Genomic DNA, 26,182 nt, shown 5'->3' with positions numbered 1-26,182 from the left:
TTTTTGAACGCGCGGTGCGTTCGAACAGCGACGACCGGATTTAATTATATATATATGTATATATACATATGTGTGTATATGTATATGTGTGTGTGTATATATTATATATATATATACATATATTACACGGAATTTAAGTACTGCCGTTCTTCCAGACTTAACTTGCGTTATAAACACGAGTATTTCTCGTATTCACCGCACTTGATTTTCACGATCGAGTCTGAGCTGCGATGACTCCCGCGCAGGGCGTCGACACTTAATCCAACGTTGTTTGTAAACTAATGTATTTTATAAAATATATTATATATAGAGAGAGAAAAAGAAATTCCACACACACGCGCGCGCGCGCGCGCGTACACACACACACACACACACAAACATGTTTACACTTGCGTAAAAAATAGAGTTATATAGAGGATGTCAGCTACGGGATGGTCGGAGAAAAGTCTCGCTCTTCCGACGAAACATAAGGACCATCCTCCGTATGGTGATTTAAAGGAAGATACAAAAGGGTGATAGAGCAAGAGTGAGAAAGAAGAGGAGCGAATTTGTAAACGAGGATACGTCAATTAACGGCAGAAATCGCAAAGTAAAACGGCAAAGAGACTTAATTACGTTACCGAGTTGTGGTTATTCCGCTAATCTCTATAAAATAGACTATGTGTATGATTTGATGGTTTTCCTTTTCTCTTTTTTTTTTTATTCAATTTGTTCTTCATCTAGATAATTATGTTTAATGAGAAACAAAAAAGAATATTATAAAAAATTTTTTGCTCTACTATCACCTTTTCTTTTTCTTCGTTCTATTTCTCTATCGCCCGTCTAGATGGGAAATAAGTCAGACTACATGTATCGATTTTATTTTTAGTTGAGTTATTACGTTTATTATTCATTTACATTGTATTGTTAATATGGTCATCTTATGGTTAACTGATCAAACGATTTTTTTTTTCGTCTTAGCCATGAAAAAGGAATGCTTTTATGGCAATCGGAAAAAAAAATCGCTTGACAAAGCTCGACATGGTTTGACTTCCATGAATTATTGTTGTTTCTTTCGCGTTTTGGATTAAGTTTTCTGGTCCTTACGACGATCGCTACCGTGAGTAGGCCTTATAACGCTGCCATAAATGCTTACCAGTTACATTTATGCGTTAGTATCGCGTACGAAGATATATCCGTGCGAAAGAGTTCAAGAGAGAAGACTTAGCTATGTAGGCTGTGTAAGCAGTATGCTTGTTAAAAAGAATTATCAGGTCACCTGCGGAGTAGCGATCGATTTTACGTCCAACAATGATCATTCGTTTTATTGAGAATATTTGTTTCCTCTAATGGCCGTTTTCAGTCGACGGCCACTTGTATATGTAGACTGTATGTACGAAACTATGATCTAAGAGTATTAATCCGCTAGCGACAAGATTGGACAAAAGCCGTAACGTATTAAGAAGGCACTTGATATTTACGTTTAAGTTTCGGATCATAAATTTACAATCAAATAAATTTGTTCAATTTTCTATTTCTGCCGAAATGTCCAATGTTGCCACTGGCGGGATATTTTTCATTTCGCCACTCCCGGCATAAGTGTGTCTGTGACGGAATTAAAAATCTTGTAAATTATTTTAATCGGATAAACAAGGATAAAATCAAGGTACAGTTTCTTTTATTTTCTTTTTGGCTTGCTCGTTCGATCTTGATCGAAGAATTAATTCAACATGTTTTAGTCGAACAGACTTTTGTTCAGAGTGCGATAAAAGGTACGGAAAATTGGGATGTGATCCGATAGTTTGAAGAACGTTCGCGGAGGAGATTCCTGAAAGTTCACGATCGAATGAATGTTTTTATGCTGCCGGCTAAGAAATCCTGAGCTTTTGTCGAGTATGTTTCGCGCGTATGACTCAATGCTAAACTGTTCTTCTGTTTCTCTGCGTATGCAGATTGACGGACGAATGAAAAAGCGCCGAACTGTGATTGCCGATTTTTCGGAAGCTCGTTCTTTCCCCTTAGTTTATATGGCTGATCGAAAGTGAGAGTTCTTATTCAATCGAGACAGCGGTAATTAATTAGGGACAGGACATCGGCAAGCGCGCGAGATCGTTTGCTCGTGCGATCCGCGAACCGTACCACATTCAATCCGAATTACGCGTCCTATCGTATCCTAACACAGCACTCTTCTTTGTATTATTACTCTTAGCTACTATCCAATATATATTCAGCGTTAAAAAACACATCGTGGTAACAATAACGTCTCTCGGCGCGCGTAGAGTATACATATATAAATATATATATTTTTTGTATTTTACTTCTACCTCTTCTCTCTTTCTTCTTCTCTTTCCTCTCTTCTTTCTCTCTCTCTCTCTCTCCCCCCCCCTCCTCTTCTCTCCTCTTCTCTCTATTTCTCTCTCTCTCTCTCTCTCCTCTCTTGGCTGCGTTGGATTGTATTATACTGACTGTATGTGGCATGCTGAGGGCGTGTACAAATACGAAATAAAGATGAAATAAACTACAATGAGTATGTGGTGAGTATTTCCTTGGACGATTTCGTCAATAATGCATCACGCGGCTCAGGAAGTCAACCATGTTACCTTTTCCCTAAGGCGGAAACGTGAAAACTGAAAATTTTTTGTGTATATATATATATATATAGGATGTTCTTTTTGCGCTTTTGTGTAGGTAGAGCGAAAGGACTAAACTGAATCGAAAAGTCCTCTACTATTTTGCAATTTTCGCAATAGTTAACAAGACATTAATTACTAAAAATTGCCGAATATCAGTCCTCAATAATTTTTTACTCATATACTATCAACTTTACAGAAAAAACTGCACACAAGAAATAAAAATTATTTACTTTCTTCTCATAAAATTCTAAAAATTTTTTTCAGAATTTTTCATTAACTTTTTAGTACCGCATTTTCTTATTTTTACCGACATGAAAAAATACGATATTAAAAAATTCAGAACTTTATGAGAAGAAAATTAATCATTTTTGTCTCTCGTGGTTTTTCTGTAAAGTTGATAGTATTTGACACAAAACCACTTGGCAAAAACTTACAGAACATATGTACATATACACACACACACAAAAGATTTTTAACGTTTTTATTCTAAGGAAAAAGTCACATGACTCTCTGGGTAAATTCTAGAACACGAAAAAAGTTTGATGTTATTATTTTTAATAACTATAATTTGAATAAATCAATTAAGATCAATCGAAGCGGATTTTAATACCTAAGTAATTCACACACAGTTTGAATTTAATATCCAATTCTTGCAAAATTTACGTATGTACATAAATATGTATATAAATTCACATTGAAATACATAGTACGTACCAAAATTCGTTTGGACCGAAAATATAATTATTTCTCTTCATTGATTTATTATTTTTTACATTTTTAACGCAACGCAACGTGTTAATTTATATCACCCTAATTTAAAGTTTTAACGCCGACACTTCCTGGCGATGATGGCGACGTCGTCGCAGTGTAATATCAAAGAGCGCAGGTCCGCGCATCGAGAGATGGTCCACGAGGTCGGGAGAGACGCGGAGCCCGGAGGGCGTTGCAATTCTCTCGACGCGTCTCTTTCTTCGTGCAGTAGTCGACAGCGTCCCGCGGGTGGTCGCGATCGAAGTACCAGAGGCGAGAGGGCCGACGAACTGTAGGGAAGGGCAAAGAGGGTGTCCTCTCTTTCTCTCTCTCTCTCTCTCTCCTTTTTTTCTCTAAGTCTCTCTTTCTGTTTCTTTGTCTACTTTTCTGTCCGTCTCTTAAACTCTTCGGCATATCGCCGTCTCCGCTTCTTTCACCGGAAAAGAGAGACGTATGTAAAAAAAAAATGCACCCTGCCCGTACGAGAGAATTGCTTGTGACTCTTCCAAGAGACGGTGACAAACACAAGAAATTCTCGTCTCGCGCGTCTTTTGTACGTGTATAAATAGAGCCGGGGCACACCTCTCTCGGCGACGAAATACGAGAATCCCGGACGCGTCCCCGGAAACATCCCCGCGATACTCCGGGAGGTCCGCGGCTACCCACAACAGTGTTTACGGTATACCGCGGAGTGATCGCGCCCACCGAGAAGATTCACGTCCCGCCGGGGGTAGTTCTCCTCCCGAGGGAGTCGGCGCCTCATCCCTCACCCTTACGATCCTGGCAGCTGCCAGTGGTACCCGGTCTGCCAACCTCCGTCGACGGGATCCAGCAGCATCCCTCGATGTTGTCGCGTCAGGTATACCGCAAAGTACATCGTCGCGATACTGGTGTATGTATCTCGGAGGCGGGACCCGCGTCGCTCGTCCGTCGCGACGCAACGACGATGCGCGACGCGACCAGACGAGCTAGTCGACGAGATATCGTCTCTCGTCGTTTTTCTCTCATTTCTACACATTCCAACACGTCATTTTCAGATCTCGAATTCCGGATGTTTACGATATACGTGTATATCCATTGTGTATGTTAATGTGTGTACGTATATTGTGTGTATATACATATACACGAGGACACGCGAAATGTCATATCATTTGGTTTATATATATTATTGTATATAACACATTTTTAACATAATAGATACGAGACTGGTATAGAATTAATTATTAAAATTAAATGGTATGACATTTCGTGCACCACTCGGTATTTCGTGTTGCCTCGTTCAGTCACGCTACCGATATCACGATGCCGATATCGAAAGCAAAAAGATAGAAAGATATCTTCTGGAATCGTTGCACGAACATCTAATTCGTATTGCTAATGATGCTGTTTCCAGCACGATAGTGTGATTAACAACATCACACCAGCACTTTGCGTATGAAAAATCGAAACTCTCTTTAGAGCTTTTAGTTCTCGTGCCGTAACGTTATCACACCTATTTGCGCACTCGATCGGAATTATTTAGATGTCCTTCGTTTACTTCTCTCAAAAGCAACATTTACTCGCTGTTATCTCTCTCGCGATCAATTCTTTAACTGTTTCACTACCACACCCATTGTCTAGGGCTCCAATTGTTTCTTGTCCGGAAATTCATCAGCGGAGTTGGAAAAGGTTCTACTTCATCTCTCCGTTTATTTGATGACATATTTCTACCCGTTTCTACCAATTGACTTTAATCTCGGTTCAACTTAGTCTTTGTCTTTTTTCAATTCTTACAACTACAGTGAGAAAAAGAAGTCGAAATATATTCGTAAGCAAGTGTAATGTTTTCTCCGATATTTGTTGAAAAAAACGAAATAGATGGTTTATTTGTTAGAAACAATATTTTATTCCACCGTATTTAAATAAGGATTTATTAGTGAAATAAACATTATATCCCACCAATAAATTTTAAGTATCTTTTTCTCAATATAGAATAAGATTAAGAGTAAGTTGAACCAAAATTAGTATTAACTCTTATATACGATTAGGTTATTCGTGTCCTGCATCTTTTTTCTTCAAAAAATTAGAAGCATCGAATAATTAATTATAATATTCGTATACAAATTTTTAAACTACACAATTTACAAATACTTTTTAAAGATGTTAAAATTATGTAAGAACCACTTAATAATTTTGGTATATATTTGTTAAAATAATGAAAATTAATCTCATCGTGCGCAGGGTTAATGTACATTGGTGGAAATAGGCATTAGGTATTCTATTCACTGTTGTATTTACTCGAGCGCCAAGATTAGAGCAGAGCGAGCAATTCGTCGCCTCCGGGAGTACGCGCGCGTGTCTAATCGCCACGCGCGTGTCAGCGTCGCGAACACGTGTTCCACGCACGGTGTACTTATTTCGGTGCGACAGAATCGCGACCGCAGAATTCTCCTCGCAGCTTTCCGCGGTCGTCCGCGGAACTCGGCGCAGTCTTTAAAGCTATTACAGCAAAGTGATGACGAAAAGGGTTTCTCGGCGATTGGCCGAGGATGATCGATGAGCAGATAATGGATTTATTCACGGTACATTTCGCTTTTATGCGTCAGAAGAAAAGAGAAAAAGAGAGAAAAAGATGGATCCCCTGAACGAGGGGATGCTTCGATGAAAGTGAACGGATCGATTAAAGAAAAATTCATAGATTTATATTCGGTGTCATCGTCTCTCGCAGATGATTTTTAAATTAGGCTCTTCTAATTTTTTTTCATATCATAATATCAAGAGGAACAAAAATGCGCTCTATTTATTCTGTATGCCTCATCTTTAACACTTCGACTGCCATACGGATTTTTGTATCGATTTCCTGGCGCTATGCTATTATTTTTTATATAATATAATTTTAAAGAAATTTTGTCACGTTAAAATACGTGTTATTTCTAATAAAATAAGTTTTTTAGTAAGTCTTTGGCAAAGTTGATAAACTCCAGAATGTACTATATAAAATCAAGATGCAAATTGTTCTCAGTTTATATTCAAAGAGTAATAGATAAAAATGTGTATTAAATTAACACTAAAATTGATATGACGGCACTAAACCCATATTATAGATACGTTAGATACACAGCAAAAAACATTTGTACTTGTATTAAAACCAGCTTGTTAAAATTTTTGTATTGAATTTTTAATACATCCGATAATACATTTCCAATTGTATCAATGTTACATTTTTGTGTTAATTTTTACATAATGTTTGTGTTACTTTCTAACATATTCACCTTTCGTTAAATTAACACAAAAATTTAGATAAACCATTTGAGATACACGAAATTTGCTAAATATATTAAATTTAATACAAATTTTCCATCTGTACATACATAATGGTAGTCAAAGTGTTAACAACAAGAAAAAAATCGCTATTTAGTTTTAGAATCTAATTTTAACACAATCTAATATAATCTTAGGAAAATACGATCTTTGACTTTCTCGAAGTAACGGAATACCTACTGTGCAGCTGTATTTGACAATACAGCAATAACGTTACGTCCAATACTCGTGCCGTTTCGCGTAATATGCTTGGATTTCGCACGTATTGATACGGCGATATCTCTCTTTCGAGCTCGAGTTTCCACACAGCAGACTCTCACGAAACGACATAAGTTAGTCCGTTAGGAGCGAAAGCTCGGTATTTGCACTTTAATAAGCGAGATAACGGGGCCGCGCGTGCGTCTTCCGGGGAGGACTTTCCATGTAATATGAACGGACTCGTATAATTGAACGCGGAGAAGGCAGATTCGTAGTATTAGATATACGTGCGCTCGCAATGTGCCGTTTCCACGAGGAGGACCGGAACGTGGTGGGTCCATTGAAGCGTGCATTCGAGAGAGGAGAAGAGGTAAAACGCGTCAAAATAGCTCGTAGGAAATGTTTCGTAGCGATTTAAAAGCTTATCTCTTTTATCAACTATATATATTACGATAATCAAATACTATCCATCACTGCGACGCTATCTCTGCGTTTTCCATCCAGAAGAAACCTTTCCTTCTGGTGGAAAATGACGGAGAAGACCTTTCACGGCAGAACGATCGTACTGCGTGAATTTACGTAACGTTCCGAAGGCGTTCGAACAAATAAATTCCATCTATTTCTGAGTCTAAGAAACTGCTTTTTTATCAAGGAAATTAAAAATGGGGAAATCAAGGAAAAATCAGGGAATTATCTGAAAAATTAAAATTCTTGGTTTGAAAAAAGTTTGAGATGCATACATAACGATTAAATGCAAACAGTGTCAGCAACATTAATAGTAATTCACATTGCTATATCAAATTGCTTTCTCAACCAAATATTTATAACAGTTCCTAAATCAGGACGAAAATACATAAAATTTTAAAATATTATTGAATATCAGGAAAGATCATGAAATTTTATTTAGAAATCTGGGAAAAGAAATTTTAGGACAAGAAATTTATAGCAACCCTGATAATTGTCATACTGTGTTGGTGTTATAAATATTATAAAAACAACATGATTTAAATGTTAAATCCACATCACGTTGATGTTTACATCAACATCAATACGGTGAGAATGATACATAATACCCGTGGTGTTAAATCCACACCTATATTTTTTAGACCCACACCTATATTTTTAAATCCACACCCTTATTTTGCACGCTTCGTCGTACCCCGGCACGTGCCCGAGATGAAAGAAGCAAGGACATTTCCGCGTGGAACTTTGTATCGCCGCGGTTCTGAGCGAACGATATTCGCCTCCCAAGATCCGCGCGCGTAATCCTCTCTCTCTCTCTCTCTCTTTTTCTCTCTTTCCGTCTTTGGCCGCTAAAGCGTAACGCTCGGCACACGCCAGGTAGCTGCGCTTTAATTACTCATTTTTCCTCGCCGCTCCAAAAAGCCACCGATGTGTAATAGAGCCGGCGCGGGGCTTCCCCGCGCCGCGCGCGCGCGCGCGCGGTCGGAGCGGAGCGGAGCGGAATGGAGCGGCAGTGAATCCCGGCGACGCGCGGAGCGCGGACGTGCCTGGCGTGCGCGCGTTTTGTTAGCCGGCTGTACGTTCGCATGTTTATACGGTACGAAATTTTTTTTTTAATCCAACCGTTTACGCGGCTCTGATCTTGATCAACGCCTTGATCTGGATCGTCGGTCGTTCAAAGCAGTTAAACCAATTTACTCCCCGCCTTTCTCCAATCTTATCGTATACGTTAGTGTACACACGGTGTGCTCTCTCGCAGTGTTTTGTATGTATACGTATATCTGGGAGGGGGTGGCTTTAAAATTCCAGTTCTTCTGGTTTAACGCGCGCATATCTCACGGCTAATTTTGACCAACGTTGACGGATACCGGCGGTTGTTTCATCTCCAACTTTTACTACTCGCCTCCGTGCAATTTTATTTTCGCATCGCGTTTCGCGCTCGACGCGCGAGACGCAAAAAAAGTTGATAGGTATACGCGAGCTTATCGTTCGCGGTCAGTACTAAAAATAATACACGTGAAAAAATGTAACGGATATATATCTTTGTCACGTTCCAATGATTCGACGTTTTTTACTCCCGCGAGCCGTGGTGAAACGATTCTCGCGAGATTCTCTATGATAAAGGCCGATCTGATAAGGAACGACGTGTCATTCTCACGTAAGTGTCATCGTCTACGTCCTTCGGTCATTGCGTAGTTTCCGGCCCGTGTACGATCGCGAGACGACGCCTCTCTCGCGGGATTTTCGCCCACGTCGCATTGCGATGTGCTCGACCGACCCAAGGATGAGAATAAGAAACTCAAAATAATGTCACATTAACTGAAACATGACAAAACGTGACTTGTGATGAATTCAATCATTCGCACTACACTGTATTAGTACATTAAAGTTTGCTTCGTAGAAAATATCTAAATGCAGCGGAATAATACAATGAAAAAAATTTCTGGTTGAAAATGGACGAATCAGAAATTTCTCTAATTAAATTTATTAGAATTCTTGTTGATACTATATTTTTGGTAAAATCTACTGGAATTCTTATTTTTGCCAGAATAATTATATTAATCAGAATTCTAGTTATCTCAACTAGAATTCTAATAGACGTAACCAGAAAATTCTGATTCGTCCATTTTCCACCAGAGTTACTGTTTAATCCAACCAGACTATTTTTCTCAGTGAATCAATACAATAAACTTTTACAATGAAATCATACATGTCCATTCTGTTAAATAACGTGACAATATCATTATTAAGTAATCAATCGTTTAAAATATTTATATACCTTTACCTACCTTTACTTTAACTTTATTTAACTTTGTTAATTTCATGTAGCTTTTAGTCTGCGCTCATCTAGCAATGCAAGTAAAGTGTTCGTTAATAAATTCGATCAATAATCGGGCGATATGACGTCAAATTGACATTATTTTGACTTTCTTGTTTTCCTTGGAAACGCTACAGACCGGTCTCCATCCGTCGCGCGGTCCGTCGATTTACGATGCACAAATCTGCATCTCTTCGTCGATAAAAATCGTCGGTCCATTCTGAGACCGGTGGTGTCAAACCACGCGGTAGTGGCAATCGCGAGTACGCTCAACAACAAACTCGTTTCTTCACGCTGTTCACACTCGGTAACGAGAAACCTACCCGCGTTAATTATCTCTCTTTCTCTCCCTCGTGGCTGAAAGATAATTCCTCGCGAATCTCGCGTCACGTTAAATCAGCGTTTTCTACCTATCGAGCTACCAGGTTGTTTTCTAAAGAAACTACATTGAGAGAAAAGTTTTTGGTACTTGTGATTATAATAGTATGGTAAAGTATTCATGACTAGGAGCTCCGTTTTTATGGTTATTACTGCTATAATATTATAATAATTGTATTTATAGTTCTATATACTAAAAGGCATGTATACTTGTCCCCGAAAATTATCATAATTTTGGTATGTGGAACTGTAAATATAATTTTATATATATAATGTGTAGTTATTATTGTAATCTAAAAAAAGAGCCCCATTCATTTCATATATTAAGAGAAAAGTTTTTGATGTTTGTGAGTACAATTTCGTGAAATCATAATTAAGGGCCCATTTTTATAATTATTATTGTTACAAGAATAATTATAAAAATGGGGCCCTTAACTATGATATTTCATCACGAAATTGTACATACAAATATCAAACACTTTTTTTTCAATATATGAAATGAATGGGACTCTTTTTATGGTGGAGTGTGCTGTAATATGAAAAGGATTTGAGTTGGCTTCGTGTCGCGAATTTGCTTGAGAATTTTTTATTCTTCTTGACCCCGTAGCTTTAAGTATTGTTACATCAGCAAATAGGGAGAGAGAGAGAGAGAGACTCAAGAACGTTATAAACTGGATTAAAATCACCGTGTCGATGGCTCGTGATATAATTACACGACATAATATCTTCTTCTTAGAGACGACTTTTCAGACATCTTTTCTCAGTACAACAGATCACAAACGCTCGATTCAATGCTGTTGAATTAAATGCCATCGTAAAAAACGACCTTTCTTTTCTTTTTTTTTTATTTTCGCCATTCTACCTTGACTGCGTTATCTGTACACGTAATTTAAAAAAGAGTTTGATTTCCGAGTAGAGATAGCACGTCGTCGCGAAATAGGTTATTTTCAATTTAAACCGCAACTCACAAGCTAGAGGAGTTTTTTAGACAGCTGTCAAAAATCTGAGAGAAGGGTTTGTGTGCAATCCAGTTAACCCTCCGGAGTTAACGTCAAAATATATAATACAATTACTAACGTTTGTGAGATCCTTTTGATTTGCTGACTTAAAAGGCACTAATTGATTTCAAAGAATCGGAAACGAGTTGTATATAAAAAAAAAAAATAAATACTAAGTTCATTTTAATAAGAATAATCCAATTTTGTGTACATACGTAACATAAAGAATACATTTAACACCATCAGCTTTGAAAAATTAAAGTCCGTAATTCACACCTCACTTTTATTATATAAATGCTCACATTTGGCATGATTTGCTTACACGCACTGTTAAAAATTTCATGAAATTTAATATCCTTTTAAGTTACACAATTTGAACTTAATTTCATGACATTACATAAAATTTAATGTACACGTTCATTACATTTAGTAACTACTACTGTAACTTAATTTTCAGTTAAATCATTCATTACTTTTAATTTCGTTCATAACCACGAGCTTTATTTACACGTAAAGGAAGCTTGTGATTATATTTCTAACAGTGTATATTATAGAATCTTAGAAATAAATGCGTACATTTAATTGATAAAAGTGAGACGTCAATAGAGATCTAAAAATCGAAGATAACAAGTGCTTGGATTGAATCGGGAGAAATATCTTTGTCACGAGCAAAGAGATAACTTGTAGATCATGGAACGGTTCATTTTTATTCTCGAGGCGAACTAGTCGCATACTTTAATGTTCCGCAACAGTACGATATTTGCATTCGTGCGAGAGAAAAAAGAACGCGGAAGCGCATACCACTGCACTGAAAAATAATTCCACTCGCGATCGCCCACGCCGCGGTTGGTCGGCGTGGTAATTATACTTACGATCTAGTTCCGGCATGTCGGCGACCTTCCTCCTCTGTTTGATCACAGAGGAATCTCACGATGGAGTCACGTTGACGTCAAGGTGGAAAACGAGCGTGTCTCGCCCTCGCGGATAAATTTAGCCCTTTAACGTGCGATTTTAGGGGCGTCAATCCCTCTGACCTTTTCGAATAAACGACGAGGGTGCCGTGGAATTTCTCCGAACTGACAGAAGTGAAAAATTGGGATAAACGCGCGTCGAGAGAAGCTTCTCTACACAAGAAAAAGCTCACGAGCTTCGGAAAGAACAATCGATGGCATTTCCAGGCAATTCTTTCAATCATCCTATACTATTCTCAGAGAAAAGGACACAGTAGAAAAAAAAATAGATTGGGTGGATCAACAAAGTTATAACTTGCTGTGCGAGTTTAGCATTCATAACTAAGAAGATTTGATGGTTCAAGAAATTATGTCTGTAAGCAATTAGTATGCTAATTCAGCTAATTCTTTGCTATTATACAATGAAATTGCTAATGTAAGAAGTTTCCTTCATTACAGCAACAAAAGTACACACCAGTTAGCATATCTTGTTAGTATATCGTGTTAAAAATTTTGATGCTTATATTGGATTAATTTAGAAAGTTATCTTTGCTGTATTAATAAATTTGTAACTATTACAACAAATATGATTATAATTTACTGCAATTTATCTACAACTTTGCTAATTTAACGTTTTAGAAAACCGTATATTTTACGGCTAAATTTGCTGAATCAATCGAGTTTTTAGTTGTTTTAACAAATCTTTTTTTCCCGTGTTTATAAAAGCAATTATAAAGGTGATAATTATACAAGTTTTATATGTAAAATTAATATACACATATAGTTTAATAAACTACTCTGTAGTTATTGCAATTGTGAAATAATGCAATTCAATTATGCACATTAATTTATTCATGTGTACATTAATTCTACGTACATTTCTACGTATAAAACTTATATAAAGTTGCTATCGCTGTAACTGTTTTTCTTTGAATGTAAAAGTTGGATTAAATGCAATTCGCACAAATCCCTCGCGGCCTCCGCTTTTTCCAACAAAATAAAACGTAATGTTCCAAGCGGGACAACGGTAAAAGTGATAACAAGTACGATAACGTTTTTCAAAAAATCGCCCAGGTGTAAATATCAAAATAGGTCACCCGCGGCTAAATGCACGATCGAGCGAGATTTCCCAGCGCCCTGTCCGAGCAGCGGCGTAATGAAGACGAAGAGGAGAGAATCGCAATAACGCAACAAAGAATTTTCATTTGAAAAATCGCGACGTAATCGCGCCGTTCTCGTCGAGTCTACCGACATGCGACAGAAGCCAACTCGGTCGCGCGAGATCCAAAAGGGGACACGTTGTCGCCGCTCGAAATTAATTCGATCGGCGTCGATTGACTCGCGTTATTCGTTGTGGCACGTCGCGATATGGGTCGGACGGACGGACATTGTTACGTGACACACAAGGCCGAGGTGGAAGCTGCGCTGGATGGGAAAATGAAACGAGGGAGAAAAGAGACGTGACGGGCTGCGTTACAAGATGAATGAATAGTCGCGTATTCGCGACGCGCGCGCGGCTAAACGGCGACTTCACCGGGATATCTGATACATCCGAGCACGATTTTTCAATCGAAAAACGATACTCGCGCTCTCGCGGAAGCATTGTAATTAAAACACACCCATTTGCGTTTACGCGCATGGAATTATATGTGATGTAATTACCTGTGTAACTAAAGCAGCGCGTTTCTTTTTTTTGCGACTAAGAAAAAACGCAGAAGATCGTATCGCTGAATACGAGAAGATATCTAATAGGTGTATCTTTTCTTTAACACTGGCATAAATTTTTGCAATCAGTTCCCTGACTACTCTTTTGTGCCTGACTGTGCTTAACTCTTGGTATATAACCTAGAATTTACCTAACGTTTTTCAAAATATTTGACTCGTGTTCATAAAGGATACACACGACGTGGAGATAATAAATATTATTTCTACGCCGCATATATAAATGTAGGTACACATCGTCGCCATGAATTCGTAAAATGTTTTTATAACATAATATAATTTTAAGTATAAATTATTCATATTAGAATTTTCCACTAAAATATGCTTTTTAAGTAAAAATTTTCAACTAAATTAATAGGTTTTTATATTAAAGCGTTCTTGATTCGCGTATACAAATGGTATATTGAAAAAAATTTACTAAATCTTAATACATATTTCTTTGAATAATACTATAGTAAAAATAAACATTTACTTACTTATAATAAATAAATATTTATACAATAAAAGTGATAGTTAAATCAAATTAATTTTTGTATCAAATAAATGTTTACATTTAGTAAATATTTACTTGGTATATTATTCCAACAAATATTTATTAAAATTTGTCAGTGTAATAAACAGAAAATATATGTGTATTTAAATTGACGCATGCGGCGTCCTGGAATCACGTAGGTTTACATCCAATTAAACACCCACAGGACAGTCAAAATGTTAATATCGATTTTTCTCCAAGAATCTAAATTGGGACTGAAATCCGTTTGCAAGATTTGCGTAGTTCATACGATATTCGCTCTTAAATATGCAATCTGACCTTCCTAATTTTGTACGCGGTTTTTAATGCATCCAGGATTGGCGCGTCGTAAAATAATTTCATACGAGCGTGTACTAACGCGTCACGTCGGATCGATCACTTTAATACACCTCCGTTCTCACTTTTTCCGAGAAACAGATACACGATGAAAACGATTTGAGTGTCAATGTACATGTGCCAGCCCGGAGGGCATCGATTACCATTCGTTAGTGGCGGAAAAAAAGAACACAGTTACAGTTCGCGAGTGTGTCCAGAGCGATTCTCACAGCTCTCACGGTGTTCTTCTCTTTCTTATCAAGAAGATACGCGACAAGTGCTAGAAACGGAGATATAGCGCGAGTGAAAAGACGTGGTTCAGAAAACGTTAATTTCAGAAATGCAGCGCCGGAGATGTCACTCGATCTCTCGCCGCACGCGTATACGCACGCGTACGCACGCCCACGCACACACGCGTGAACAATTCAATTAAGGAAGCGCGGACGTGCTCGCGTGCGCTCGAGCCCGATCGCGCAGCGAGATAATTTACGTCGTACTCCTCCCCGTGGGATGAATGAACGTGACCCACGCATTTTTTCCTCCCGCTCGGGTCACGACGCAGAGAGAAGAAGAAGGAGGAAGAGGGGCAGAGAGAGAGGAGGCGAGCGAAGGACCAAAGAGACGAGTGTGGGGCGTGTGTGAGAATTGTGCGGACTTTAAAGAGTCCGATAAGGCCCATCCGTCGTGATATCGAGCACCGAAGGGATCCCGAAAATTCGCGCCCGCGATCTCTTCTCATCTCTCGCGACGAGGAATCGAATCCCTGACTGCCAGACGACGTTCGCCTTTACAGCGCGTGTCGCGCACGCGAACGATGTGTCACTCTCATCAAGGTAGTTAAGAACGAGGAAAACAACGACGTGTTGCGCACCGATCGTCCGCAAAGATCGCCAGCGCATCGTGATAATCCTCCAGCGTCTTTTCTACCGTAACGTAAAGATAAAAGTGTGGTACGACACACAGATTTCCGCGAGGATTGAGCGTATCGGCGCGTATCGGTCCCCGATTTCCCGCGCGGAAGCGTCTCACGCGATTTCACGAGTGAGATAGTAATAAAATCGCTACCAGAATCCAGAGAGAGGGGAGGAGAAGAGATGAGCCGAGGGCATCTGCTCAGCGTGACACACGCCAGCGGTCTCTCCCCCCCGCGATGCGGATAGATGCGACGTGGGAGGATCGTTATCGGACGGGTAATAAGGTCGAGAGCAATTGAACTCTTGGCGCGGCGTCGGTGGATTTCGTCGTTGATCCAGAAGAACGGACGACGTCGCCTTCTGTCGGCCATGGAGAAGAAGAGTGGAGGAGAGGCACGGCCGAAGATCGAGATCGTCCGGGTCTCGTCCATCGAACGTAGCCACTTCCGACCGCTGGACGGGGTGCAGCTACGGGCGACCTACAGCCACGTGCGAGTGGGCACTTACTGCCCGGAACCGGAACCGGCCGGCGGACCGACCGAGAACAAGCCGCTCGTGCCGATCGAACAGACGCGACGCTTCAAGAAGTGAGTGTCTTTTCGTCGCTTCTCGATCAATATTAAGGCTGGAGCACAGATCTTTGCACTTGACGTAATATATAAAGCATTAAACGAATCAACCCTCACGAAAAAAAAAATGTTTGGTTAAATTAATTAGAATTCTAGTTAAATCTATTAAAATTCTAGGTGAAAGATAGCCAACATTCAGTAGATTTAACCAGAAATCTAGTAGACTTGGCAAAATTCCAGTTAATTCAACTAAATATCTTTTCCGTGCTCCAATCAGTTTTATTTCATGGAAAGAAAGGAAATAAAGCTTTGATTCATTTTCTTATACGTTGTTATGTATGCGTTATACAAACGCAAACACAATAGGTGTAGTAAACCTTAAGTCTTAAGGAATTGACCAATTAATTATTCTTCTCACATTCGACTGTGATTGGTTAATTTCTTACGGCTTAAGGCTTAAACGCTTAGGTAATGGCTTATTGTAGAAAGCTCATTGTGCAAGACTGCTCCTGCCCTTAGTTTCATCACGAAAAAACGCGAAATATTTTGTTATCGTGATAGGGTATAATCAGCTTCGCGATAATAACAACTGACTAACCGATCGATAATACCATTTTTTTATCTTGTATCTGGTACATTACAACTTATTAGATATCTCATACAAGTAAAAAATATACAAGTAAAAAATAACTATTTGAAAAATGCTATATCTTTGCAGAAATTTGGGACCAGTATCAAGACTGCTGAGACGTCGTCATAACGCGACATGCCTTGCCACCAAATCCTGTGATAACATTTATAGCGTGAATAGGAATAGTAATTCTCTGGACTGGAGAGTCAACCAGAACGCCAACGAACAAGGTAATTCATTAACTGTGACTCATAACATAGTTAACGAACTGGAGAACTCAGGAGTCGGTCAATTACGGCTTATTCACTTCTTTTAAATTTTTTTTTCTTGATAATTGCACATCTAAATTTCTCTCTTGATATAATTTACATACATTAAGCCCATTAAAAAAACTTTTTTTATTTAAAAAGATAATGCTACTACAATACAGCTAAGAAAAATTTTCCAAAAAAAAAAAGTTTAAATATTTTGAGTCATTAAAATTTGTAATATTTTAAAATGCAATGTTGGTACAATAATTGATTATTGAAAAATAAAAGTATATTCTTTTAAAGTATGTTCTTTATATAAAGCGTTTTTTATAAGCAACTAAAACTTGTCATTTCAATTCATAAAATTGAATTCAATTTTCATCCTCCATACAAGAGAAGAAATGTTTATAAAGTTCAGTTTAATTAGATAGATTAAATCAAATTAATTAAATTAGTTTAAACGAGTAAAATACTTTCATAATTTCCGAGGGAAATGCGGATGCGACTTGTGGAAAGCCGTAATTTTAAAGCTTCGATCTGTCATTTTTCGTTCTTTTCCCTACAAGCAGATCTACAAGCCAGACAAAGCAGCAGCCTAGACTGGAGAGTAGGAAGATCCGTCACTTTCAGCTCCAACCAACTCCACTGGGGAAATACGACGCGAAGCGCCGAACAGCTTTCCAGAAGCACGCCTCTCACTTCCGATCATCTTCAGACACCGAGCACGAGGTATGCTAATCCACGTCGATGCACCTCGCGTGCAAACCCGTTTCATGCACGCAATGAAAGCAAATAATTTATGACAAGCTCCTCTGAGAGCGCGGCCGCCGAGCAGAAAAGTATAACGGTAGACTTTTGCGAGTCAAGAAGAAATCAGCGGGCAGTAATAATGGATGAGGGCGGGGGAGGTTTAGCGAGAAGCAAATCGCGATAACGTCGTGTACACACAATGTACGTACACGCAACGAAGTGGATACCAAGAAAACGCAGTATTCGGTTACATTGGAAACAGCAATTAATTTGCTAAAAAACAAAGCGGGTAACAACATTCGCTCGGAAGACATGCAATGGGAATGTAAAACTCGACGGAAACGCAGTTCGCCGCGGAAAAAGAAGATATACATTTTTATGAAATAATTAGCGAAATTAAAACTGCGCGGTGTAGGTTCCGTTTAATCTGGGATTCAAAATACATATAATTAACATATTGACATAAAAAAAGAACATTTAAAATTCCACATATCGCTTTTTTATTTCAAAAGTGACGCAATCCAGAAAATTGGGTTTTCCAGAAAAGGAGAAAAATTATTTATCAATTTTCGACAGAAAAATTATTGACAAATCAAATAATATCGATAAAAATAATATATACTTAATATGATCAAATGTCATATTTGCCATTTTCACTTCACAACCGCTTAAATTAACCATCCTTCTTGAATTTTGACAATTTCTTTTAATCATTCTTCTTGAGTCCAGATGATTTTTATTTAGTTGGAAGCATCAGAAGCGAGAAAAACACATAAAGAAAATGTTTACAAAAACCTACATCAAAAAGTAAATATTTTTTAATCAAGCAACATTTGCCATCAATAGAATAGATTTGTATTTGTAAAACATATTTTAAACTGAATTATAATATGTCTAACCAAAAAACGAAACAAGCTATACGATAGCTGTCGAAATGAAATAAATGAAATTTTATATTAATTTGAAAAATAAGAGGAGAGTTTTCGTTACATTTTACAAGTGTACTGCATCAAATGTAAATATTGATTTATTGGAAAATGTATTTTACAAAAATTTTTATTATCTATGTGTTTCTTTGACATCATCAGCCTAAATATCCATAGTGAATGATCACAAAAGCCTAAAATTAGTTCACTTTTGATGATTGATAAAATAATATTTACTTATACTACTCATTCATGATAACAATTTCAAAGTTATATTTTTTAATTGTGACACTTTTAAAGTGAAAGAGTGATATAGTAAATATCTCAAAGAGAGAAAAAGACCCTTGATAAGTTTGTTATCAATTATAAATCATTTTCATAATATTATATTTCTCTCGTGATTCTTTTCGTGTCGCACATGTCGTCAGATGGTGAGTGATAAAAGTATCGCTTTAGATCGAAACTTGTGTCGTTATTGAGACGACTCTCCCCGCGCCTGTCCCGACCCGGAAGCAAAGGTTCACTGCAGTCGTCGCCGACAATTTGCCCCTGGGTCCAAGTCGAATACTCGACGGAATCGATCGAGGGGGGCAAGCGAGTGGAGTCGCAGGAGAACGATGCCAGCTTCCAGCAGGAATTGCAGTTGAACGAGCTACGGAAACGGATGGCCGGGATTGCCTCCACGTCCCAGGTGATTGGTAATCTGCGTAAATGTCCCGTTCCGTCTCGTCACGCGCAATAATCGATAGTCGTCTAATTACGAATCCATCGTCTAATAATGGGCCCATCGACTCGTATAAGGAAAGTCAGCAAAAGGAATATAGAGCTGACAGCGAAAATAATTGTAGTACATTTTCGATGCCTACTATATTTTTCTTTTAGCGTATAATATTAATTAAAAATATTATTATTATTACTAACATTATAGCATAATAACTATACAAATGGAGCTCTTAATCATAATTATTTTATCATTCAATTATAATCGTAAATACAAAACACTTTTTCTCGCAATCAGTGTGAAAGTGTAATAATTTTAATAAGATTATGATTTATCGTTAACTTTTTTTCGTAGTATTAGACTCGTAATAATCTCAATAATAATAATCACTTTACATTTATAACAATCTTCAAAAATTCTCGACTTTAATCGACATTTGCTCCGAAATTTCCTTTTGCAGCTACTTGCGAGTTCAGTGTACTTTAAATTAATATACACATCTTTATCTAAAATTAATATAATTAAATGATGGAAACTTGATTTTTTCATTTTGAATGTTAAAACCCGAGAATGTAACTCAAAATTATATAAGGTGAAAAATATTTGTTATAAATAATTTTTCACAAAACAATTTTTTTAAATGTCCGGATTCACCGCGAATATCAATTAGGATTAAATAAAACGCCCTGCGATCTTCTTCTATTGTAATAGATAGATTAAAAAAATAGGACAATTTTGAAGCTCGACCGATTGTCCCATCTTCTTATTGTAATAGTTAAGTAACGATCAATCAAACGAACGAATTTACGATCGCTTAAAGATTGCCCGATGGCGTCATCCGGAACGGAGCTGTATCGTAGGTGCGCCCATTAATAGCTTCCGGCACGATTGCTCGAAATAGAATACGATGAGAGGAAAAACGCGGCGGATAAACTCTCCATTTATTTCGTCGGACGATTAAACTCTTAGCGCGTCCTTAAGCCATTCACCCCGATTCGCACCAAGTTACAATTTCGCCGCGTCGTCGCGGTGTTCACACTAAAACAGGTTTTATTATCTGTCAGATCACGACAAAGACCACTACTAAGGATGGCACAGGACAACAGAATCTGCCGCGACCCAGGATTCAAGTGCAGGAACCCGAAACCGAATGTAACCACCGGAACGTCCACACAGCGTAAGCTTTCACTCTCCTCTCGCTCTTTCTTCTTTCTTCTCTTCCTCTTCCCTACAACTAAATTCGGCTTGGGAGATTTTATCCCATCGGTATAGAATTGCGTCGATTCTCAGAAAAAAAAAAGAGGAAGCGTGTATATCGATTCCCCGTCGCGTACACTAAGCGCAATGTCCAACATCTACGTGCGTTTCATAAGTTCCAAGGATGAGCGAAAGAAAAGTTTCCGGATGCTGCGAACAGCACGTGTAAAATGCGAGGGAGACTTTTCTTTCGATATTCATCCCGCTAACGCAATTCCCTCGCTGCACTCACATTCACTCAACCTCACGACTGCATGTGAACCTTACGTTTGCTGTGATTCTCGCAAATGAAACGAAGGATTTTCTTTTGTGCCATGTATATACCACATCCAATAAACGATTGTACGTCTCCTGCATTGTAATATTAATCTACACCCTAGCAAAATCGTTGCAAGACTTTCATAACTTAAGCACATAAATCGCTAACGTATATATATCGATGATTTTTTTGAACATAACATGCATCTACTAGAAAAACTCTGTCTAAAAATTAGAAACATTTTTTATGACTGGAATATATCTATGTATTGAGAAAAGAACAATTCATATGTTATTCACAATTTTTTTTCTTTAATATTTGTCAGCGAAACAATTTACATATAATTATAAAAACATTCTTTGTGGTGTGCAAATAATATAACGTTTTATGTTTTTCGTTAAAGAAAAAAATAAGATATTCTCTCTTCTGACATAATAACATTAAAATACGAATGTTGTATTAATTCACAAAACAAACTCGCAAAGAGAATGTTGTCTTAATTCGGGAAAATATAATATTAGTCGATTGCCACGAAACAATGCCGGACTTAAAACACGAATCTTTCTATCCTTTTCAACAGAACAATAATTGAACCAACAAACCATACAAAGAATCATGCTACTCGTAATATGTACATAGGAAAGTGTAAGAATAGCCATCATAGAAATGATTCAAGTATTTATGAAGACGACATATCATGACTGACCTATAGACTAGACAAAGATAATTATCTTGCATTGGGATTTGAATTAGAATACCTTCCTGCGCACCAGGATCCACAAAATCTATCGTGTCTTCTGTTTTCGATTTGCCTTTGGCATCTTGCGTATGGAACTGTATTATCACATCGAGCAGAAACTCGCCATTCCCACTAGCAGAATCATCCTCGCTGTCACTGGCCAGTGTATCACGATGAGACAACATCTCATCTGAAGACGACGAAATTTCATCTACATCCATGCTATGCTTGTGTTTACTCGAGTGCATACCAACATCTGATTGACTATCAAGGTACCTGGCCACCTTTCTTTTATCAGATGAATTTGCTGGGGAAGCATCGCCGGTTCGTTCCCTTTTCAATTCTCGACGCGTTTTATTTGTGTCCGAGTTGACCTCACTGATCGAGAAATCTGAGGTCAACGCTCGCGTTGACTCGTCTGAAATATCTTTCAATAACGATTTGTCATATAGCAACGTATAACAGCCCGACGACCACCTCTGTAACTCTAACGTCATCTTAGGTCTCTTTGTTTTCTCGGGTACCAAATCGAGTCCTGTATATTTCTTCAACAATTGAAAGAAGGAGATAGATTTAAATAAATCACAAAAATCTCTCAATAGTTTCGGCAAGGTTTGCTCGTCAGCTATTTCATAGTGACGTATATCCGGCGGGCCTATCATCCGCCAGCTGATATCCTGCGACGTTAAATCATTCGCAATTTGCTGGTACACAGATGCTTTCAAGAAGCTTTTAAGAAACGTGTAAGATGACATCTCGACATCCTCTTGAATTTGGTCCATTATACTGGGTTCCAGATAATCATTGGAAACCCAGGGGTGCAAGTTCACTTTGGTAGAACTCGGTTCCAGGAAAGTTTTGACTGGTTCGTGTCTGGGCGACTTATGGAAATCCTTCTTTAACGGGCCGTGAAACCAACCATTAATCGACCACCTGCACTTGTCATGCGCCAATACCTCGGCTACTTGATGATAAGAATTTTCCACTACTTCGAAGAACACTAGGGAGTTATATTCTGGAATTAATGATTTCACTACCTTACTAGGCGAGCCCTCTTCGTCTGTATCGAAAAGATCTAAAGCACCACCATCTTCCTCTGACCAATCATCAGTTAGATACAATATATAAGCGATTCTTCTATCAATCATGTTATCATCGTGACATAATAAACGGTCTGTATTACGGTAACGGGCGCTCGACATCAAGACCTTTCCATTTAATTCAATGTTTGTATTGCGGCTCATCCATGATATCAGATCTTTCCGAAAAGATCTGTTCAGCATTTGGATATACTTGTCAGTAAAGTGGCACAGATCTTCGGTCTTCTCAAACTGATAGAGATCAAGGACTTTGCGTATATAATCATGACGTTCCAATTCGCTTTTCAAGTTCTTTAGGATCTTCTCGTCTCTTAAGAAGTTTGATATCTTACACACTTTGAAAGGTTTTGATATAATCTCCAGATTAACGCTCTTAAAATCATCTTGGGAGTGCCAGTGTTTTTTGAATTCTTCTTGAAATTTGGTATTGTATATGTGCTCCGAAAACAACTTCTGATACGCCATACTCTGTTTTTTTTTTTTGTTAAATTTGAAGACAAACTAGTTTCTGTCAGATCTAACATAAAAAAAACTTAATTCTACAAATCTTTCTTCCTTAATTACAACTTTTCGACAAAAATGATACTCATGTTATGCATACGTCGCTATTAAAATTCTTCTAAGCTTGCTTAATTCTTTACAATATAATAAAACATGCGGCACCGTTTGGTCGGCCACCTAACCTCTTTACGGATTTCAATTCGTCGATCCCGTTGGCAAAGTCTTGTCGGCGTGTCTCCAGGACGACATCGGGATCGCGGGTGTCCGGTCGTAGGAGATGTCCTCGTCAAATAAAAGTGTCAATCAATCGTCCTGGTAGGTGAGACCCACGTGGTATTCTAACCGTGCCACGTGTGTCCTGCGAACAGCAAGTCAAGACGCCATTAATCGCAACCGTCACTCGCGACGATTATTACGATCGGACAATTCTACTGGATTCTACGTACCACAGAAATTGCGACAAACGTCGGCGTTTCACAGAAACTTTTTCGTACCCCCGTAACAAAACATACACGGCGACAGCGACAATAAAAACAATATCAATCTAGCGTAGTAGCGCCTCTAGCGGCCTCGAATAATCATTCGTGTACTAACCTTTCGAAAAACATCCGTTCCATCGAAGGTTACTCCAGACGACACGATCTATGTATATGCGCCAACATTAGCAAATATTAACACAAATGCATATTCATGCATAATTATCTATATGAATATAGGACAATATTTAGCGAATGTGCATAAAATTGGCATACATTCATCATGAGTCTGTTCTTTTTAGCTGAACTTTGAAGCTTCTTGCACAGTTTGTCTTTCCTCCTCTTCTCTTCACGTTGGAGAAAAAAAATATACTGTGAGAAAAGCTTAGCTAAAAAGAACAAGCTTAATACCATCAAAGCTTGAAAGCGGCAGAAATATAGCCCTCGCGATAGGCGCTCTTACTAGAATATTTATAATTGTATCGGTCAACACGTAATAAGTTTGCTTACTTGTGATTTTCGTCGTTCGAAGATACGCAATCGACCTCCAGCCTCCAGTCGTAAAGAACGAACCAACAAACCGTCGCGGTCGGTACGTTCGAAGTTGGCGGTCTTTGGGGCCGCTGTGAATCGGCTCCGAGTGACCGAGTGTGGTGCGTCGCGACGCGACGGGCGCGTGACGTCCGACATCGTCGCGAGGAGATCATCCGGCCGGCCATCCTGGAGCCCGACACCTGGGGGACGCGCGCATATCGTGAGTAAATAATGCGTTTCGCGCAACATGACAAGTCCCGGCCGCGAACCTACGCGGTCCCACTCCCTCGCCGACGTCTTTCCTCATCGTGTGACGCGACTCCACCGTTCCCACGTCGTCGCGGTCTACGTGCAAGTTGCCTGTGTGTGTCGCGTCGCCAACGCCGAAGCTGAGGGTGGGGTCCTCTCGAAGTCGCGGGTAAACACGCGTCCCCAGGATACGCAGGACCTTCGCAGGACCGGGAATCTGCCAGTGTCCTCTCGTTTGTGCCGCGAACAGGTTCGCAGTTAGTTATATCGTTAACATTCCAGTCTCCCCAGGAGACAGAACCTTCTAGCTATCGGAATCCTTTTTATCTGTAGATTTCGTAGCTGGACGACTGCGCCTATTCAGGCTGCTTTCCTTTTAGGAGACACAGTCGACGCGAACGTTCTATCCTTCTTAGCATTCAATGAATAATGATTCATTCATTCAGCAAAGCCAGAACGATACATACCTGTGTCTCCTAAAAGGAAAACAGCCTCAAGGTATTCTCCAATGATAAGGGTAAAAAATCTGAGGAACAAAGGTCGGAGTATTTTTTCTATCCGAGATTCGGAATCGTCTTGCCCCAATTTAGTCGATGTGTGTTCCGAAGATCAATTATGTATCTCAAAAGCAGGCGAAAATTACATAAAAGTGAGCAAATTCATTAGGGATTGATCAATGAATTAAATTATAGAGGCATTCTGGGAGACGCTGTTAACGCTATTTGTGTCTACTAATATATGATGGAGACAGAATGATACAAATAACGCTATTACGTCTTCCCGAAGGCACCTATAAATATTTTAGTGAATTTATAATTTTTTTGATCAACACCTAGTGAATTCGCTTATTTTTGTCATTTTCACCTGCAATCTGTTTTTTCTTCCTGCACTAAACTGTTCTACAACTCTCTTTCTTGCTTTTACCAAATCATACATGCACCTTATTTTAAATTCCGAAAGTGTACACAAATTTGACCACAGAAAAAATCTAAGTTTCAGACCTGGTTACAAGACAACCTCCTGTTTACATGGTGCTTGTTATTCATTTTTATTTAACACAATGCGAGTGTTAATTTCGACGCAGGTATAACGGCACTTGATGTGACTGGTGAAGCAGTGTTAGCATGGAAAGATGTTACATTTTCTAATACGTGAATTAATATCGTTGGATTTTTAGGCGATTTATTGCTTGTTGCAACGCTGTGTCTTCGTAAGCAAGTCGTACGAACATCCTATACATTCGTCGTGTCATTTACAATATGACACATTTAACGTCACAGCCGAATGCGAGTCATCGATCGATGACTCGTCGTTCCTACACGAAGGATTCGAACATTCGTCTCGAAGAGCAAGGGAGAAAGGGGCGGGAGAGATCTCATGTTAATTCAACTCCATAGATCTCGGCTCGGAGATTATCTCGAGCCGGCCTTGAGTCGATACTTTCCTCGCATCCTACGACGAGAACGGGCCTTCGAATTTTGAAACGACTGTGTCGGCATTCGTACGCGGAGGCGAATCGTGGGGTTTATATACATCCATCGAATCACTCGAGTCGCAGATTGTACGACTATTATTGATTAACGAGTGCAGTCACGTGTGCCGACGTGACGCCGTTTTTCTTATAGTCCACTTCAATGTCGTAAGCTGATGCTTATACCTCGGTGTATAGCTATCTCGAAGCACAGATCCGTGCGAATTATTTCCGGCGGAGATCTCGATTATCAATAACGTTCAGCCGTGACTCACGTGTGAACCTCCCACGAGCCAA

The 26,182-nt window shown here is 38.8% G+C and overlaps 2 protein-coding genes across 3 annotated transcripts in view; one reads left to right on the top strand and one right to left on the bottom strand.

The window, feature by feature from the left end:
- Positions 1 to 14,313: 14,313 nt before the first annotated feature.
- The window catches only part of LOC108761087 (uncharacterized), a 39,884-nt gene continuing 28,015 nt past the window's right edge, over positions 14,314 to 26,182 (top strand). Inside the window, exons 1-5 of one of the 2 annotated variants that reach the window (XM_018507436.1) lie at positions 14,314 to 16,038; positions 16,739 to 16,881; positions 17,472 to 17,631; positions 19,035 to 19,269; positions 20,364 to 20,476. In XM_018507436.1, coding sequence (XP_018362938.1) covers positions 15,698 to 16,038; positions 16,739 to 16,881; positions 17,472 to 17,631; positions 19,035 to 19,269; positions 20,364 to 20,476 — 992 coding nt within the window. In that variant the 5' untranslated portion in view covers positions 14,314 to 15,697. Of the gene's footprint in view, positions 16,039 to 16,738; positions 16,882 to 17,468; positions 17,632 to 19,034; positions 19,270 to 20,363; positions 20,477 to 26,182 lie in introns of both variants that reach the window. The other variant, XM_018507425.1, reaches the window with a different exon arrangement.
- On the bottom strand, positions 21,183 to 23,162 carry sud1 (Prolyl 3-hydroxylase sud1). The gene has a single exon (XM_018507447.1). It carries the CDS (start codon positions 23,117 to 23,119, stop codon positions 21,434 to 21,436), a length of 1,686 nt encoding a protein of 561 aa, XP_018362949.1. The 5' UTR covers positions 23,120 to 23,162; the 3' UTR covers positions 21,183 to 21,433.

Source organism: Trachymyrmex cornetzi, unplaced genomic scaffold (genome assembly GCF_001594075.2).
Source record: "Trachymyrmex cornetzi isolate Tcor2-1 unplaced genomic scaffold, Tcor1.1 scaffold109, whole genome shotgun sequence".
In the NCBI taxonomy this organism is placed as follows: Eukaryota; Metazoa; Arthropoda; class Insecta; order Hymenoptera; family Formicidae; genus Trachymyrmex; species Trachymyrmex cornetzi.
Note: the sequence above shows the minus strand (reverse complement) of the source record. Positions and strands in the feature narration are given on the sequence as shown.